Genomic DNA, 19411 nt, shown 5'->3' with positions numbered 1-19411 from the left:
TTATGGAGGAAGGCTGGTGGATTCTTGTACAGGGGGAGGAGTTTGCTGGAAGCTTAAAAAATTGTGTTTCTATGCCTCGATTTGCTAATTCTACGTGAGCCTCGAGATAAATATAGAAAGAAGCTTAAGGAGTGAGTTGGAATAAATCTCTTATGTCTTCTGATTTATGAAAATATTTTCTGGGTCTGGATATGTCCATACAGATTACAGAAATGGTTCACTGTAAACGGTCAGGCCTTACAGAAACGGTCAGAATATGTTCATACAGAGACAGTTCGTTTGAAGAACGAAAACTAGAACGATATATTCAAACATCGTTGGCTTCGGAATAGGCTATATCAAGTTCTAGAAGCCAGGAAAAATATTTGTAGCCCTTGAAGCATTATGACGCATAAACTTGCAGAAAAAAAGGATTAAACTTATCAGCTCATGCAAAAATAATCACTTTTGCGTGAAAATACAGTATGGTGACTAAGGGCACATAAGCATGACAAAAGATGAGCAGAATCTGGGGCAAAACATTGTCTGGCTTATTTTGGCTTTTTCAAAGACTCTGGCTTATGTTTTATTTTACAATTTGGCAATAATAATTCTGTGCATGAATCATTTCAAATCAAAAGAAACATGCTCTCTCCTGAAATATTAATGAAGAGAGGAGTTACCATCTTTGAAATATTACTAATTGGTAACATTTATCTTTTTATTCACTTTTCTGAATTTTTACCAATGAATTAAGTTACAGTTGCCTGCGCTCTTTAAACTTGTTGTAGTTCCAGCATGACATGTTTTCTGGGTAGACTAAATTTCTAGGTGGCTCTATAATTTGCCTAGGATGAAAGTGAAAACATCATTTGATGCCTTTTTATGGGTAAATATCTGGTAAATTTTTGGCAGTTTATATTATTGACTTATAAATAAAGTGAACATACTACTCTATGCCTTTTTTATGCTCTTTACAAATATAATATGCCTAATCATTTTTGTCAGAAATGAATTTGGTATTTTTTTTGTAAATCATATTATTGACTTACAAATAAAGTAAACATACCACTTGATGCCTTTTACCTTAAATTACCTTAAATCACATTGTCCAGCAAAATAAGGAAAGATCCTGTAGAGTCACTGGTCAGTGACAATGGGGAGTCACTGGTTTGGCGGCGTCCCACTCTGTTTTCCATGATTTGGTGGACCAATTCTTATCAATGGCAATCTTGAATGCATTGACAGAGGGAGCAGTGACAACTGCACTGGAAAGACTGTTCCAGGGGCCCACCACTCTATTGGAGAAGAAGGGGTTGCGGAGTCTGCTGTGAGCTTTCTTCCTGAGCAGCTTCTTACTATACCCTCTTGTCCTGAATGATTTGTCAAGTTGTAAAGGACTCTGAGAAGAGGAATCAGCATGCAGTAGCTTGTAAGCCATAATGACATTGCCCCTCTGCCATCTGTAGATGAGTGTTGGGAGCTGTAGTGTAGACAAGTGTTGGTTCTTGCATCCATCAATAGCTTTGGTTGCGCGCCTTTGAACAGACTCTATTTTCTGTTGATCACTCTTATTCAGAGGCATGGCAACACACATCCCAAACTCCAGCAATGGTTGCACGAGACCCTTGTACAGCTTTGTCATGACTTTAGATGATCTGCTACATACTGTACGCTTAATTATTCTGAGGGTCTGAGATGCTTTGGCAACCGCTGTTTGTGTGTGTTTGTTGAATTTTAATTCTTCATCGACGACTATTCCGAAATCTCTTTCAGCTACCAAGAAACCAATTGATTGTCTAGAGCCATCCCCCCCACTCATATGGTACTGCCACTTCTCATTCTTTTTCCCAAAATATACTGCCTTGCACTTCTGGATGTTAAACTCAAGCTTCCATTGGCGGGCCCAAGGGGAAAGTGCATCCAGGTCTTCCTGTATGGTGGCTCTAGTTGCTGATGACTCCGAGGGTCCAATAAGCTTTGAATCATTAGCATAGAAGCTCATCTTGTTTTTTACAGTCCGTGCAGCATCATAAATGTAAATATTGACAAATGTTGGGCCCAAGATTGTTTCCCGGAGTACGCCACTATCAACTCCAGCAACTTCAGAGAAAAAGTCTTGCCCGTTATCCCCAAACACTCTAACTCTCTGCTTTCTTCCTGAGAATAACTGCATAACCCATTCAACAACCTCCACATGTATCCTGGTTGCAAGAAGTTTAGCCTTCAAACAACAATGGCAAACTTTGTCAAAAGCCTTTGCAAAATCCAATAGAATCATATCAACAGGGATACCCTGGTCTAGAAGTTCGATGACACATTCATATGCGTCAATAAGATTTGTCTCGACCAAGCATCCAGATCTGAATCCATGTTGGGTATTAGTAAGTATTTTGTTGTCAATTAGGTGTTTCATAACAGCGGTGTTTGCAATTCCTTCAAGGATTTTACTGACTGTTGAGGTGATGCTAATTGGTTGGTAATTGGCAGCACAGTTTATCTTTTTTTATGCTCTTTCCAAATATAATAATCATTTTTGTTGGAAATGAATTTTACCCTCAGCCCTATATATACCAATTCAGGGTAAATATTTGCACATTAGGGGGGTTGAAGTTTAAACTTACCTCTAATTTACATCAGAAATAAAATTTACCCCCACCCTCCTAATTTGCAAATATATATTCTGAATTGGTATATATAGGGGTGGGGGTAAAATTCATTTCCAACAAAAATGATTATTATATTTGGAAAGAGCATAAAAAAAGGCATCAAGTAGTATGTTTACTTTATTTGTAAGTCAATAATATGATTTGCAAAAAATTACCATGAATTTTACCCCCACCCCTATATAGCCTATACAAATTCAGGGTATATATTTGCACATTAGGGAGAGGGGGGAGTAAAGTTTAAACTTACCTCTCATTTGCATCAGAGATAAACTTTCCTACCATTAAAGGTACTTTTAAAGGTAAAGGTACTGATAAAGGTACCACCACAATAAACTTTCCTACCATTAAAGGTACTGTTAAAGGTAAAGGTACTGATAAAGGTACCACCACAATAAACTTTCCTACCATTAAAGGTACTGTTAAAGGTAAAGGTACTGATAAAGGTACCACCACAATAAACTTTCCTACCATTAAAGGTACTGTTAAAGGTAAAGGTACTGATAAAGGTACCACCACTATAAACTTTCCTATCATTAAAGATACTGATAAAGGTACCACCACAATAAACTTTCCTACCATTAAAGGTACTGTTAAAAGTAAAGGTAGGCTACTGATAAAGGTACCTCCACAATAAACTTTCCTACCATTAAAGGTCCTGTTAATATTACCAACACAATAAACTTTCCTACCATTAAAGGTACTGTTAATGGTAAAGGTACCACCACAATAAACTTTCCTACCATTAAAGATACTGTTAAAGTTAAAGGTACTGATAAAGGTACCACCACTATAAACTTTCCTACCATTATAGGTACTGTTAAAGGTAAAGGTGCTGATAAAGGTACCACCACAATAAACTTTCCTACCATTAAAGGTACTGTTAAAGGTAAAGGTACCACCACACTATACTTTCCTTCACCAGTGATAAACAAGTCTGATAACAAACATTTTTTAATTTTTAATCTGTGAAATTTTGGTCAATGTCAATGAGTGACATTTTGGTCAATGAACCTTTTCCCCTTCCTAAAACCATACTGTTCTTCTGTTGAAAATGTATCTACAGTATCTCTAAGACAAAAAAGTATCATCATCCCAAGTAACTTGCATCCTATAGAAACCAAGCTATTGCTTCTAAAATTACCACACTCTCTTATCACCTTTCTTATGAAGGGGTTTAATTAAAGTTTTCCTGAAAGGCACTTTTCTTCTTTCCAAAATCATATTCATAAGTAACTTATCTCTAATGTAACAACTACCATGTATAAAAACCTCTATTTACCCTACTATCAGAACCTTGGGTTGTATTATTTTTAAATCCTTTTAGTACTTTCTCTAATTCTTCCAAACAGAATAAATCTTCCTTCACATCCAAAATGTCATAAACTATTTCATTCTTTTCTAAATTGTTTTCTATAACTATATCATAGTTTAGCATATTCTCCAATGGTTTTGTTCATCTCTCTTTAATTCTTTCCTTATCACTTATTATGGCCTTATTCCTATCTTTAACTGGTACAAGTTCAGATTGACTGTTTCCTCTCAATTTTTTATGTGCTAGTGAAATATTTTACTATTATGCCTTCTGGCAGCATATTCCAGATCTTCAGCAATTTTATTCATGGCCTCTGCTTTGCACCTCCTTAATTTATATTTCATTTTTTTCTCTACTTTTTTACATCTCTCTTTTTCTCATATGATCTATCAGTCAAATTTACAAACCCCTCCTCTTTTTGTTTTACAAAAAGAGGAGGGCCTACAAGTTTAAACTTGTGAAACAAGTTTAAAACTTGTTTTACAAACCCCTCCTCTTTTCTGCCAAGCTTAAAGCATTTTCACAAGTATTCCTAGCTGTGTTTCTAACTTTTCTCTCAAAGATACCATCTGCTACCCCACAAAGCATTGCCTAAAATTATTCCATCAATCTTCTATGTTGTCAAATTTTAGACTCTCTAGTTTAATATTGAACTGTTCCTTGAGAGTTTCTCTCTAATTCTCACCTTGAAGTCTACTAATATCATAACTTTCTAGGAGGTATTTACCCTTCTTAAATTTCAGCTTAAGATTAACCCTAGACACTGCTAGTTGGTGATTTTTCCTCTTAACATTAATAACAATGCTCCTATATATGTAATTCAAGAATGTTGTATTGATCCTGCCAGTCATTGGTTTACAATACAAATTTTCAAAACCTAAACAAGATTTAGCAGCATTATTATTCATCAGGAGCCCAACTCCCTGTCTATGCACCCTATCCTTCTTGCATGAATAAATAGGTTCTCCATCCCCTAATTTTATGTTTCCTGTGCCTAGGATATGAGTTTCTCATACACCTAGCAAGTCCAGTGCAAAAAATATGAATTCATCAGTCAATTTGATAGTTTTGAGGCAGCCCATAATGGATAACTTAGCAAGGAAGAGGTTTCTCAACCCAAAAGACGCCCATCAAAGCAAACACTGGATCAATCAGAATATAATGAAAATGCTAGAACTCCCTTGAGGGGCTCTACTCCTAAAGCTCACCCTGTATTGGCAAGACCAATACAAGGTTTTAGGGTATATAGTGTTATTGATGTGAAAAGTAAATATCACCATATGGTAGTGTCTAGGGTTATCCTAAAGCTGAAATTAGGAAGGGTAACTGCTTTCCAGAAAGTTATGACATTGCTAGACTCCTGGAAGAAAACTTGAGAGAAATTCTTCAGGAAAATATATATATTAAATTAGGGGGTCTAAAATTTTACAATGTAGAAGATGGACTGAATAATTTTAGGAAAATAGTTTGAGAAGTAACAGATGGTGTTTTTAGGGAGAAAAGTTAGAAATGCAGCTAGGAATTCTAGTGAATATGCTTCAAGATTAGTAGAGAAGAGGAGGGGATTGTATCATGGGCATAGGGAAAGAGGGACAGGGGCGGGCAGCTGCCCCCCCCCCCTAGAACTTCAAATTTACACTAGATATTAATGAGAACTTGTTGTATATAGAAATTTGTCTGTTGGATGTTCACTGGTAGACATTTGAAAAAGCTGGAAATAAATAGAAATTTCCAAATATTGTTTCTGATGTCAATATTTACGTTTTGATATTCAATATTGATTTTTGATCAATCAGAATATATAGGACTGGCCCACAATCAGCAGGTTTTGACTTTTTTAATTCCCCAGGAATCAATTCAAGTGATAAGAAGTTGCCAAGTATGTCAAAAGCAAAGGTAACTCATTCAATACCATCCTTGAAAAAGACAATTAGAATACTCCACTGCTTTCCCACCTGGATGCCTCTATCCAAGTGGTCATGATTTCTGAACCTGGGCCACCCTGGTGCTGGTTCGTCTGTCTCTGGCTCATGTTTGGCCACCTGACAAAAGAAACAGAAGAGTGGCCTGAGGAACATTAAAACTGAACATTAAAATTTTTTTTTTTAGCTATAAAATTAAGAAAGAATATGGTCAGTATAAAAAAACTACAAAATGAATTTCGGTAAGGTTTAAAAAAAACTAAAGAGTATTAATTTCAAATTATAAGTTGACTGATCAACACCAAAAGTAAGCCATTCTACTAATCTTGGTGTTCCACCTGTCAGTGGTTGCATTTCCTTCAACTTCTGTCTTTAAGACACTCTCTGTCTTGTCAGTTAGTGCAAAGTTTCTTGTTTTAGTCTCATTCAGAAAATGGGCCTTAAGTTCTTCAGTTGCTAATTTTTTAATGATAATATAATAAACAGGATTCCCTTTTCTTGCTCTTCAGCTCAACCAAAATGTAATTACCAGCTTCCAAAAGGCAGGTAAATAATAAGAGAATACAATATGAGTCTACGGCTTTTCTAGTATTCGTAATTAGGCGTAGGCCTTTGGACAAAAATTGAACAAATTTCCAGATTTAATCACCATAAAACGTGATCCAATCTGATATTTTTGGTAAAACTATTAGTCAAGGCCAGACAATTTTAAAAACATACACTGCTATCTGTCAGAGCTTTTATAATCCTCCAGAAGTCCCCATAGGTTTTTATATTGAGATTATTTGCTTTGGCTGAACGTGGGATGGTCTCCCCTATACCAGTTTTGAAATTTAATTTTGCCCACTTTAGACTTTTGAATGGAATTCTAAGAACAAGAAGCTGTTATCTAACCATATTGTGATTTGTATCAAGTTGCTTTTATGGTGTTTATGTTTTCTGGAAATTAGAAGTATGATAGTGGATCTGTTATATTATAGTATTGTGGGAAAAGTAGAACATAGAAAATTTTAAAGGCTGAGTTTTAACATAATATATAATGTCGAGTTTTTTAAAGACCTGTGTTTAAAGGACCTCGGGAAGCATTTACAAGCCCCCCTCCATTGACTGCCCCTCCCCCCTCTAGACAAGATGCTGCCTACATCCATGGACTGTGCAAGAAGTACTTGAGTGATATAAAGTAGAGAAAGCATTAAAATATGAATTAAGGAGGTGTGAAGTGGAGGCCATGGATAACATTGCTGAAGATCTGCAAGATGCAGTCAGACAGAATAATAGTAAAATATTGTATTGGCATGTTAAAAAATTTTGAGGGAATGATTAATCTGGACTTGTCATAATTAAAGATAGCAATGGGGCCACTATAAGTGATAAGGAAACACTTAGAGAATGCTGTGCAGAATATTTCGAAAATATCCTAAATAGAACTAAAGCTACAGGAAGTAATATAAAAAATAATAGGAAAGTTTGTGATACTTTTGAAGTGAGGGAGGTTTATTTTGTAAGGAAGAACTAGATACAGTAGTGAAAGGATTAAAACCCTGAAAAAACACTCTGCAATGCTATTCTTTTCCCTATAATTAGTTTATCATGGGTCTAATTAATTCATTACACATTTAGCACTGATACTTAATATCCTTCTTATATTATACTCTTAGTTCTGGTACATTTTCTTAAGGACTTACCAGCATTATTTCATCCTTTTGACATGTTGATTAATTAAAAACGTACTTATTTTAAGCAACATTTCTGATTCAAAATCAACCAAAATTTATAAGTATCCATTTAGCAAAATCACAGGCCGTTTTCATATGCAGCAGAATAGCACTGCCTAAGTAAAGAGTTAAGTGGGCTCTATGTTTTTTTTTTCGCCAAGGCACTTTGTATGGAGGAGTTGTTGTAGAAACTTTAGAGGGAGCTTGCTCGATTAGAAATTAAAAGTTCTAGTATCCTTTTTAAGACTCAAAAGTGATTGGCTGTCAAGCTACCCACCCCCCACACACGCCCCTTATTTCACCCAAGATATCCTATAATAATTTTGAGATGGCCATTTTGTTCAGCATGGTTGAAAAGTCCAATAAAGATGTCTATCACAATGGCATGACCCACCACAGGCTGTAAGCTATGCAATTTCCCCATTGTTTACATGTAGTATTTGTTATTGGGAAAGGGGGCATGTTTGATCCTTGGTGTCCAAAAAGCCTAAGGGTATTAAGGTAAAGCTCTCAGTGAATGCTAAAGGGAGTATTGAACTAAATCAAAACACATTATCTGCATGCAGGTTGTCAGAAGGGTGTATCAACAATATCTTAAGAAACAGCAGAGAGTATTAAATTGAAACTCACAAGTTTATAGAAGCATTTTTGAAGACCCTACTGCCTTTTTATGATGTACAAGTAACAGTTCAAATGGGGATAAATCCTTTAATTAGACAGTGAAAACACTGATATTGTATAACGAATGTTGTATGTGATCGAAATTTTGTCATTGTTTTCACTGTCTAATAAAATAATTTATCCCTATTTGAACTGTTATTTTTACATCACAGATTTACTACAAAGTCAAATACCCAAAACATTTAGAGCCTTATAAACATGGGCGGAGATAGGACCTTAAAAAGACTTTTGCAGACCCAAGTTTGGGCTACGGATCCGTCCCAAAAATTCTTATTCTTGAAGCATCATAACTTTTGGAATTGATAAAAAGCTGTTATGCCTCAATTTTACCAAAATTTACCCAGGTTTTACCAATTTTACCAGGTTTTGAGAAGTGTTTTAAAGCTCTTGCTTGTATTCTCCCCCCCTGTATATCGCAAAGGCGGTAAAAAATTTCAAGAGTGAATTTACTGTCAAAATCAGGGTTTGAAAAGGTATTTGCAGGTCCCTTCTTCTTCTTCTTCAATTGCAGGTCCCCGTCTCAAATCATTTTTATTTAAAAGGTATGCCTGACTTTAGGTCTAACCTCAAAACCAAATTTGGCTCAGCTCATTTGAATTGCCTCGTCAGTGTCTATAGTTCAAGAGGAAGCACACTCTAAATCATACATAAGATGTATCTTCAAAAGATCTTTAAAACCTTACAAGTAAGAAAACGGAGGGCAAGGGCGTATCCAGGATTTTTTTTTTTGGGAGGGAGTGTTTTACACCAAAAGCTTCAAAAACTACATCCAAAATTTCTTTATGTACATTTTTTGTTACGTTTTTATGAGTCGGATTTTTTTGGGGGGAGGGGGGCTTAAAATCCACCCCCTGCCTGGATACAGCCGTGCTGGAGGGAATAGGAACTTGGAAACACTTTCTTGTCCCTAACTTGAGATGTTGATCTATTCATGAAAGTTTTATTCACCCAGTACAACAATTTTTTAAGCTAGGAAATATATGCTTGTCCTATATTATTTTGCTTTATTTTTCACTTGCTGCCCTGACCCTTCCAAAAGAGTTTCAGGAGGGTGTATGGTCTTAGGTCAACAAAATTTTCATGCATTACTTCCAGACGTCTGTAATCATCTGATGATTAGCTTATTCACTAATCAATTCACAATTCAATTCACTAATGTATCCACTTGCAAAATCATAACATTGTATGTCTCTGTTTAGGTGTAAAAACAGAAATCACAACTTAAAACCAATTGATTTTGTGGTAAATCCTTATCCAGGATTTATAACCTATATAACCATATAACCAGTCCTAGTTCAGCCACAGATTATTAACATTTGTGCCTAAAAATCCCATTCCTCAACTCCAATCCTCCTCATAGGTAAGTCCTTTGATTCATTCCTTAACCGTGTGCATCAATAGGCCTATTGTAGATAATTTCTTAAACACATTGGCCTGCCATAATATAAAGAAAAAACGAACAAAAATTGTTTTTTTTTTAACAATAAAGCATTTGTGCAAAAAATATTGGTAGTATTTGGTAGTAAAAAAGTAACAAAAAGTTATTTGGTAGCAAAAGGTAAAATTATCGAAACAAAAGGTAACAAAAGGTAAATTTGGTAACAAAAGGTAAAAGTAATTTGGTAACAAAAGGTAAAAGGTAACAAAAAGTTATTTGGTAGTATATGGTGACTTGAAGTGTGCCCAGTTTGGCTACTATTTAATAAAAAAAAAGAGTAGGTGACGTCTAAAGTTAAAATTAGATGTATTTTAAATTTAAAATTTGCCATCACTGAGAGGAGAGGAGGTGGGTTAAAAAAAAAGTTATTAAAATCAGATATCAAATGACATAGTTCTCCAACTTGTTTAATTGCTGGCTCATTTGCTCGAGTGAATGAATTTTTCTTCCATTGGCCAGTCGTTTGCTAGTGTCCTTTGATGGCAGTTCAAAATTTTTTAGATGGTTCTTATTCTTCTAATTTTGGCTTTTATTAAATTTTATTCATCTTTGAATTTTGGATTTTCATTCGTTTGTTTTTTTCACATTGACTTTATGCATTTTTTTTTGTCTTTTTTTTGGCATTTTCCTTGACAATTTTATTGTTCACGCTGAAGAAGAAAGGCAGTTGTCCTTTCGAAATATTCGCTTTGTTTTTTTCAGTATTTTCGTTTGGCCTTGAAAAAAACATTTTTGTTAGTTTTTTCTTTATCTATATTGTATACACTGTATATATTTGTATGTATTTGTAGGCTATACATTGTATATATGTATATATTGTAAAAGCAGAAATCCTAACTTATAACCAATTGATTTTGTATTAAATCCTAATTCAGGATTTATAAGCTTTCAGCTTATAACCAATCCTAATTCAGCCATAGATTATTCACGTTTGTGCCTAAAAATGCCATTTGTAGCATCATATTCTACCACTATAGATATCTTATGATTCATTCCTCAACTGTGTGCAGTGGCGGATCCAGGGGGCAAGGGGGGGGGGGTGCGCCCCCTAACGTAGCCTAAAGTAATGTAATTTGCTTAATTAACTCAAGTTAGCTTTAATTAAGCTTGTTCCTAACGCAAGTTTATCGGATCAACCTATTTTGCCCCCCCCCCTAAAAAAATCCTGGATCCGCCCTTGACTGTGTGCATCTATATTGTATATATATTTTCCGCCAATTTTTGTTTCAGTGTTGTTGCTTATACCCCGATGGAGCATTGCCATGAAGACGAAAAGTGAAAGCACATCTTTATCTAAGCTAGTGTGCTATTATTCTGTAGAAAAAACACTTTGGCCTTTGCTTTCTCCCCTTTCTATTGATCCATTTCTCTGCACACACATTATAGTTGGTTTTCTGACCATTCAAAGTGGTTCACCTTATATTTCCGAAACTCAAAGGAAAGTTTGCCTTGAGATGAAGATACTAAAATCTAAAAATGAAAATTTGAAGCTGATGCTTTCTATCGGTGGTCTGGGAACTAATGGTTTTGGAGAAATGGCACATAATGAAACCTCAAGGAAAAGGTACTTTATCGAATACACTGTTTGTCCATTCTGAAGCAGTAGTATAATCGTAATTGTGCATGGAAAACTCGCTTTCAAAAGCAAGCTTTCGAATACAAGCTTTTGTCTAGTAATTGCCTTTGATGGTGCTATGTAATTTTGCTTTGTGTTCTTATTAGGCTTAAGTCTGCAAAAGGGTATGTATTAATGCTTACCAGAGGCATGCTTTTCTTAAACCTCACTATGGTGCTTTTCTTGCTTCCTCTATTTATAGACAGGTATATACTATTTGTACCAAGTAATTAACAGGTACACAATAGCCATGCATTTCCATTTTTTAAAATGTAGTTCATATCAAAATTGGTATTTTAAATCATCTAAGGCCTTTAGATTAAAGATTTTCTAATAATGATGCTGATCATCATACATGCACCCCATCATCCCTTAGGGCTCAACCCTAAGGGATGATGGTTATTAGAGGATTGTCCCTCGGAGAAGAGGGGACAAAAGAAGTGTTTTCTTTGACTATGAATTTTTTGTTGAGGGGCGGGTTTTCAGAGAACCATTTGGGGGAAAATCCCGAGATTTATTTGGAAATTTCAGGGTACTATTTGGGGGATTATTTGGGCGAAATATGCAGGTATATGTTATTTTTACCTAGCAATAAACAGGTAAGTAGCAGTCCTGCATTTCCATCTTATTAAAGTGTAAATGATGTTAAGACTGGTATTTTTAATCAACTATGGTCTTTAGATTAAAGATTTTCTAGAATAATTATGCTGATCACCATACATGGACTCAGGTCCAACCCTAAGGAATGATAGCTGTTAGAAGATTGTCCATCAAAAGAGAGGAAAAAAAAAACTGTTCTCTTAGACTATGATTTATTTTTGTCAAGGGTCAGGGTCTTCAGAGAACTATTTGGGGGAATTCCCTCCCTATTTCCTGTGTGCATTACATCATTAATTGCTTCAATCCTATTAAATATAATTCAAGTACGGTATGTGAATTCAGTTTTAGTAATATGTAAAAGCAAAAGCAAAAAAATAATGATAAAACTAAAGGACACTTCAGACGGTCAATCATTTTGATCAAAAGCCTCCGTTAATCGATTGATTAAAGCATGATTGACCGTCTAAGAGCCGATTGAGTCATTCAAACTTTCTATAAATCATCGTCAACACTTGACTTAAGCGTCAAACAGGTTCCTAGACGATCAATCATGCTTTAATCAATCGATTGACGGAAGCTTTTGATCAAAATGATTGGCCGTCTAGGGTATCCTTAAGGACAAAAAAGCTCAATGTCTCAAGAGCTTTTAATTTGGTTGAATTCTGGTGCAATTACATTTTTAAAAGTTCATTTCTGCACAAATGAAATTTTGGAGAGACTTTGTTTACTTGGGATGATTACACTTTAGCTGGAGTGGACTGCTTCCTATTTTTTTCTCTCTTTTTTCTCTTTTTTTCTCTTTTTTCTCTGTTGGCTGATTATCGATTAGTTGACTTTCCATGTTTTAATTTTGCCGGTGCGTTTTATTTGTTGCTTTATTTTTTTTTTAACTTAACTATTATTATTATTTTCTGTTTGTGCATTTGTTTGATTATCCCTCCTCCATATAATGTTGTGGTATTTGGAGGGGGTGTATATATGGTAGGTTTTTTGTTAATAATCGATATTAAATTAAATACATAAAATAATAAAATGTGGTTAAATTCCGTAATCTAGGAAACCTGGAGAAATTTAAAAAGAGTTCATGGTATGCGTTTGATTTTTCTCTTGAGCCAAGCTGCCATTGAAATCAAATTCATTGTGTAAAGATGATTGGCAATTTGGCTGGCCTGTACCCAGGGCCGTCCATCGGAATCATCCTCTCCAAGAAACTTCTGGATGAAATCTTGCCCAATGACAGGAGCGTAATTTGCTATGGGACAGGGTGGGGGCAATTGCCCCTCCCAGATCCCAGTTTGCCCCCCCCCAGCTGAAATTTAGTTTCGCTAAAAATTCTGTCAAAACTACGATACGTAAGCTGCGTAATTCAAGCATCCACAGAAAAGGGTCAGTTTTCTTTAGTATATTTTTACCTTAATGGTACTATGTGGCTCATTTTTTAGTTTTCACTGTCATTTTCACTTGATTTGGGAAAATTAGCTCCAAATTTGCCCCCCTCCCGCAGGATTTCGACGAAATTACGCCACAGCCTAATGGCTGTACAACAACTCTTTATGAGCAAACAATTGACTTTGTTAAAGTGTACTGGAGATTGACATCATCTGCGTTAGAATTGTGGAAAAATAACTCATTTAAAAAGAAAAACTCATTTAAAAAGAAAAACTCATTTAAAAAGAAAAAGAAATCTATAGAAAAATTGCTTTAACAGTTTTTTTAACGCTTTATAAAATCATACTGTGGGTGTAAAACATGAAATATTATAAATAATATTTAAAATAATATTTCATATTAGGTAAAATAATTGGTAAATAATAGTTATTATTTAGGTAAAATAATTTTAGGTAAAATAATAGGTAAAATAATATTTCATATTCAAAGAAATGTTTCTGCATTAATCAGAAACACTTTAAACGTATAGTTTCTATTTTTCCTGCATTTTTTAGTTTTGTCGGGTACGGTACCACAACTTTTTCCTTTTTTAATTCTTTGTTCAAAAGGTTTACTGATTTAAGAGCTGCATTTTGCGTACAATTTTTTGTGTAAATCCTTTAGAGTTATGTATTTCCTCTTGCGTGAAAACTACTACTACTACTAACAACTCACCGCAGCACCAAGCCGCCTGAGGCCAACGCGGCTATGCAAGCTCCTCCTCCATCCCAATCTATTCAAAGCCTTCCCTTTTCACTCTCCGACGAAGTTCCGATTTCCTTTAAATCTTTCTTTATGACGTCCTCCCACCCCAGAAGAGGACGGCCGGCTTTCCGTTTAGCCCTAGACGGTTGGCCGAAAAGAACAGTCTTTGGGAATCTGTCATCCTTCATCCGCACAACGTGGCCTAGCGACCTCAACCTTTCTTACATTATAGCCCTAGAGAGCGGTATTGAATCACATTTTTCGTACAGCCTGTTGTTAGAAATACGGTCAGTCAGCCGGGTACCCAGAACAATCCTTATGCAATTTCTCTGGAAAACATCTAGCCAATCTTCATCCGCTTTTCGGAGCGCCCATGCTTCAGAGCCATAATTGACCACTGTCATCACTGCAACTTCTAATATTCTAATCTTGGTTTGCAGACTTATCTTCCTATTCTTCCAAACTTGTTTTAGCTGTAAAAAAACCCTGAGCCTTGGCTATTCTACTTTCAACATCTTCACTGCTCCCGCCGTCTTTACTAATAATACAACCAAGGTAAGTGAAGCTGCCCACCTGATCAATATTTTCATTACCCAACGTCACCTTTTCATCCTCATTTACTCTTAGTCTTGACGACTGTTTCTTCGTGACATTGGTTTTCAAACTTGTGGTTGTCCCTTGAACTCGCAATATCTCGAAGAGTTCATTCATTTTGCTCACACTTTCATCTAGGATGCTTAAATCATCAGCATAATCTAAGTCAAGGAGACTTTTCTCCCCATTTGAGTCAAACATTAGCGTAAAAAGCGAGGCGTTGAGGAGGGGGCAGTCCCTTTCATATGCGGAATAATTTCTGTTCGTTTTAAGTTTTAATGTCGCTCCTTGCTTTCAGTTGAACACTTTTTTTTATTTAATTTCTGAACGTTTTTAAATTAATGCAGGTTTTGATTTTTGCTCACCGTACATGAACAATTAAAAGGCAATTTGCATTTTAATTTTACTTTTTTTTTTGGCTAAATGGCTTTCTCGAAATTTGGTTTACTTTTATTTACGAACATTTTATTAGTAATAAATATGCGTAACTTACGAATTAACTTACGTAACGAACTTCTATATTCGTATATTTTTATTGCGTATATTAGGGGGTTCGCCCCCTAGTCAATGCTTCGCTCTTTACGCTAAAGTTCAAATTTTGTTCCAATTCTTTAAGAATGACAAAGGCCGTTAATTAGAATAAATAGCTCTTATAAAAACTAAAAAACTTTAGCATAAAGAGCGAGGTATTGACTATGGGGCGAACCGAATAATATACGTAATAATTTCTGTTCGTTTTAAGTTTTGATGTTGGTTAATTTCTGGTCGTTTTTTTTTTAAATAATGCTGGGGAATCTGGCGCCCCCTTCACAGCAATGTCCCTTCCCTCTTGAAAACTTTCACCATGGAAAAATCCTCCTACGTAACCCCCGAACCGCCCCCCCCCACTACCAGAATAAAATCCTCAGTGAAAACATCAGTATACATCCCAATAACCAATACTATATATATATAAACATTGGGCAAAGTTCATAACTTGCAGCCCTTCCCCCGGCGACTGTGGGGGATTAATCATCCTCAAAGACATAGTTATTATATTTTTCGACCATGCTGAACAAAATGGCTATCTAAAATTTTGATCGAGTGACTTGGAGAAAAATGAGCGTGGGAGGGGGCCTACTTGCCCTCTATTTTTTTGGTCAGTTAAAAAAGGGCACTAGAACTGCTTATTTCCTTTCGAATGAGCCCTCCCGCAATATTCTAGGACCACTGGGTCGATGCGATCACCCCTGGAAAAAACAACAACAAATAAACACGCATCCGTGATCTTTCTTATGGCAAAAAATACAAAATTCCACATTTTTGTCCATTTTTTTGGTCACTTAAAAAGGGCACTAGAACTTTTACTTTTCGTTCGACTGAGCCTTCTCATGATATTCTAGAACCACTGGGGTGATACGATCACCTTGGGGAAAAAAACAAATAAATACGCTTCCATGATCGTTCTTCTGGCAAAAAGTACAAAATTCCACATTTTTGCAGATAAGAGCTTCAAACCTCTATTGTATGGTTCTCTGATACGCTGAACCTGATGGTGTGATGTTCATTAAGGTTATATGAATTTTAGGGGTTTTCCCTTTTTTCGAAAATTATGGCACATTTTCTCAGGCGCGTATATTTTGATGCGTAAGACTAAACTTGATGAAACTTATATATTTGAAATCAGCATAAATCTGATTCTTTCGATGTATCTATTGGTATCAAAATTCCGCTTTTAGAGTTTCGGTTACTATTGAGCCGGGTCACTCATTACTTACACTTCGTTACCACGAACTGTATCATAACCCTAGAAAGCGCAATAGAACCACGTTTTTTTTGCACAGCTTACTGTTTGAAATATGTTCAGTCAGACGGGTACCCAAAACAACCCTTTTTTTTAATTGACACTGAACTTCTAATTTAGGCATACCATAATTCCAAAAAGCAGAAAACTATACAATTATATACAGCTACCTTTAAAAATAAATAGAAAGTTTTTTTAATATTCTATAACAAATTGATCGAAAGAAACCAATCTTGATGAATGATGAACATAAACACTGGAAAATCAAATAAAATATAATTTTGGCTCTCTGATCTTCCACTGACGTGCTGTTGTTGTTGCCCGTGACGTAATACAATTGAAAGCTAACTTTATATATATATATATATATATATATATATATATATATATATATATATATATATATATATATATATATATATATATATATATATATATATATATATATATATATATATATATATATCATATATATATATATATATATATATATATATATATATATATATATATATATCATATATATATATATATATATATATATATATATATATATATATATATATATATATATATATATATATATATATATATATATATATATATATATATATATATATATATATATATATATATATATATATATATATATATATATATCATCATCATCATCATACATACATACATACATACATACATACATACACACACACACACACACACATATATATATATATATATATATATATATATATATATATATATATATATATATATATATATATATATATATATATATATATGTATGTGTGTGTGTGTTCGTCTGTGCTTGGACACATATGCAAGATTTTGAATAAACCAGACGACGGGAAGGGGGTTTGGAATCAGTTACTGGAATCACGCACAGCAAGACTGACATATAAGTAAAAAATATAAAGCTAAGAAGTTAATTTCAGTAAAATTTACAAGCGGAAGCCCTTGCACTTTTGTTTCAAATATAAGAAGACACAACAAGATGAAATTATCGAATTCTTCTTTTTGCTTTCTTTGAAAGACACACGCTGCCATAAATCTAAGCTATGCATTGCCATGGACATTATTAAAATTAATTAAGATTAAACACTTCAGATTATTAGTTAATGGACTTACCTTACAAAAACATATTTTGAAAAGACCAATTAGGCTGTCCCATTCAGGTGTATTTTTCCCTTTAGAGGACTATTGACATAGAATTGTTATTTTCTTGGGATACTGATAATATCGCTTTGATCACTGAATTTTCACATATACCCATCAGCCTATATTTGTTCAATAGCCCTATTGAACATAACGGTTGTACCACCATATTGAGTGTTGTATTGCTTCGTGATCAGATGCACATAAATTGGGTGTTACAACCGTTGGCTTTTTGTAAACAAGAAAAGTTTCTGCTTGTTTATTTTCACGATTCAGTGTGGCATCAAAAGGAGAATTTTTGCAATTTTGCAGCAAATAATTATGTAATATTGCAATTATGAAATTAATTATGCAAATATTGCAATTAATAATGCAATTATGCAATAAAATTCATGCAGCGAATAATTTTTTTAATTCAAAAGAAAAATCATAGACAATCCCGCTTTTCAGGTATGAATAGATCTGAGTTGGAGCTAGGGGGTACAAAATGTTTTCATTTTGATGTCCTTGGTACTTAAACAAATTTTCTTCTCTGAAGCGTTGATGTGGCTTAAAAACTTTTTCGCATGCTGACCAAAGGTCTGCGTTGCGCAGGTACTGATCTGCTGATTCAATTCCTTCGGCCGGGAGTGCAGTGCGTTGTTGGGGCAAATCATCCGACGCTTCCCGTGTTTTCCACCCAGATTTCTCCAGGTACCGTTTTAGAGCTGGGTCGACTCTGGCTGAGCTTACAGGGTCACACCATTGACCCCCGTTCCAAACCAAATAAACAGCGACACCAGGACTCGAACTAGCAGCAAATTTGGTGTCCATTGATGTGACTAGCTGCAAATTTGACTGTTGATCTGCTTGTATTAGTTTTCCTTGGAGTTTTGATTTTATGGCCCAGACGGCTTCTTTTTTTCAATATACTTGTTCTGACATTAAAAGCTTGTTAAGTGAAAATATAAAATAAAAAAAGCTTGTCTCTATATCTTATACCGTCTATGTGTTTTGTTCTATTCTCACCTCCAGAATTATGATTTTCAGGTTTGTTGCCGAGCTTATTGCTGTCACCAGAAGTCTTGACTACGATGGAATTGACATCGATTGGGAATTTCCTGCCGTTGGAAAGCCATTTCATGAGCGCTTTGACTTCATTCATCTGCTTGAAGATCTTCAGTCAAAAGCTTTTCGTAACAATTTGCTTTTAAGCATTGCTGTGTCTGGTGCCAAGTCAATAATAGACCGTTCTTATAAGATACAAGATATTGGCAGGTAGTTTTCTACTTTTTTTTATGTTAAGGGGCCTATCTTCTATAAATATACTTTTCCTTTTTTTGCCGTCTAAATATACTTTATCCTAAGGACCGTGGCAAGGCCACAGAAGATCATGGTTTTGAATAGGAAGATATGTCTCTTACATACCTCTATTTATATCTCTCCCTATATATCTATATCTCTCATATCTCTCTATATATGCTTTATCCTAAGGAATGCTGCAAGGCTATGGAAGAACTTCGTGTTGAATAGGAAGATATCTCTCTCATAGACCTCTATCTATATATCTCTCTATATATATCTATATCTATCTATGTCTATATATTTCATATTTCTCTATATTTGTTTTATCCTAAGGAACGCTCTAAGGTGTTGAATAGGAAGATATATCTCTCATAGACTTCTGGAGAAGAGACAGCCATTTTGTTCAACGTAGTTGAAAGTTCTAGAAATCATGTCTTTGATGATGACAAACCCCCCACACCCCTTAGGGCAAGGGTTGTATGTTATGCCCTGGGGGTCTGTAAGGTTTTT

General features: G+C 34.9%; 1 protein-coding gene across 1 annotated transcript; it reads left to right on the top strand.

The window, feature by feature from the left end:
* Nucleotides 1-623: 623 nt before the first annotated feature.
* LOC148939777 (oviduct-specific glycoprotein-like) lies at nt 624-18878 on the top strand. The gene is made up of 3 exons (XM_089106199.1): nt 624-685; nt 10947-11280; nt 18647-18878. The coding sequence occupies exons 1-3, from the start codon at nt 625-627 to the stop codon at nt 18876-18878; spliced, it is 627 nt and encodes a 208-aa protein (XP_088962325.1). The 5' UTR covers nt 624.
* The last annotated feature ends 533 nt before the right edge of the window (nt 18879-19411 follow it).

This window comes from Artemia sp. Qi Xiang Cuo, chromosome 20 (assembly GCF_049724085.1).
Source record: "Artemia sp. Qi Xiang Cuo chromosome 20, ASM4972408v1, whole genome shotgun sequence".
Classification (NCBI taxonomy): Eukaryota; Metazoa; Arthropoda; class Branchiopoda; order Anostraca; family Artemiidae; genus Artemia; species Artemia sp. Qi Xiang Cuo.
The sequence above is the reverse complement of the archived record's forward strand: the minus strand, read 5'-3'. Positions and strand labels throughout refer to the sequence as shown.

Coding starts and splice junctions, on each gene's coding strand:
- LOC148939777 (XM_089106199.1), top strand. CDS start 625: ATGCTCTCTCCTGAAATATTAATGAAGAGAGGAGTTACCATCTTTGAA. Junction 686..10,946: donor CTTTGAAATATTACTAATTG/GTAACATTTATC, acceptor TTTTTGTTTCAG/TGTTGTTGCTTATACCCCGA. Junction 11,281..18,646: donor AATGAAACCTCAAGGAAAAG/GTACTTTATCGA, acceptor TATGATTTTCAG/GTTTGTTGCCGAGCTTATTG.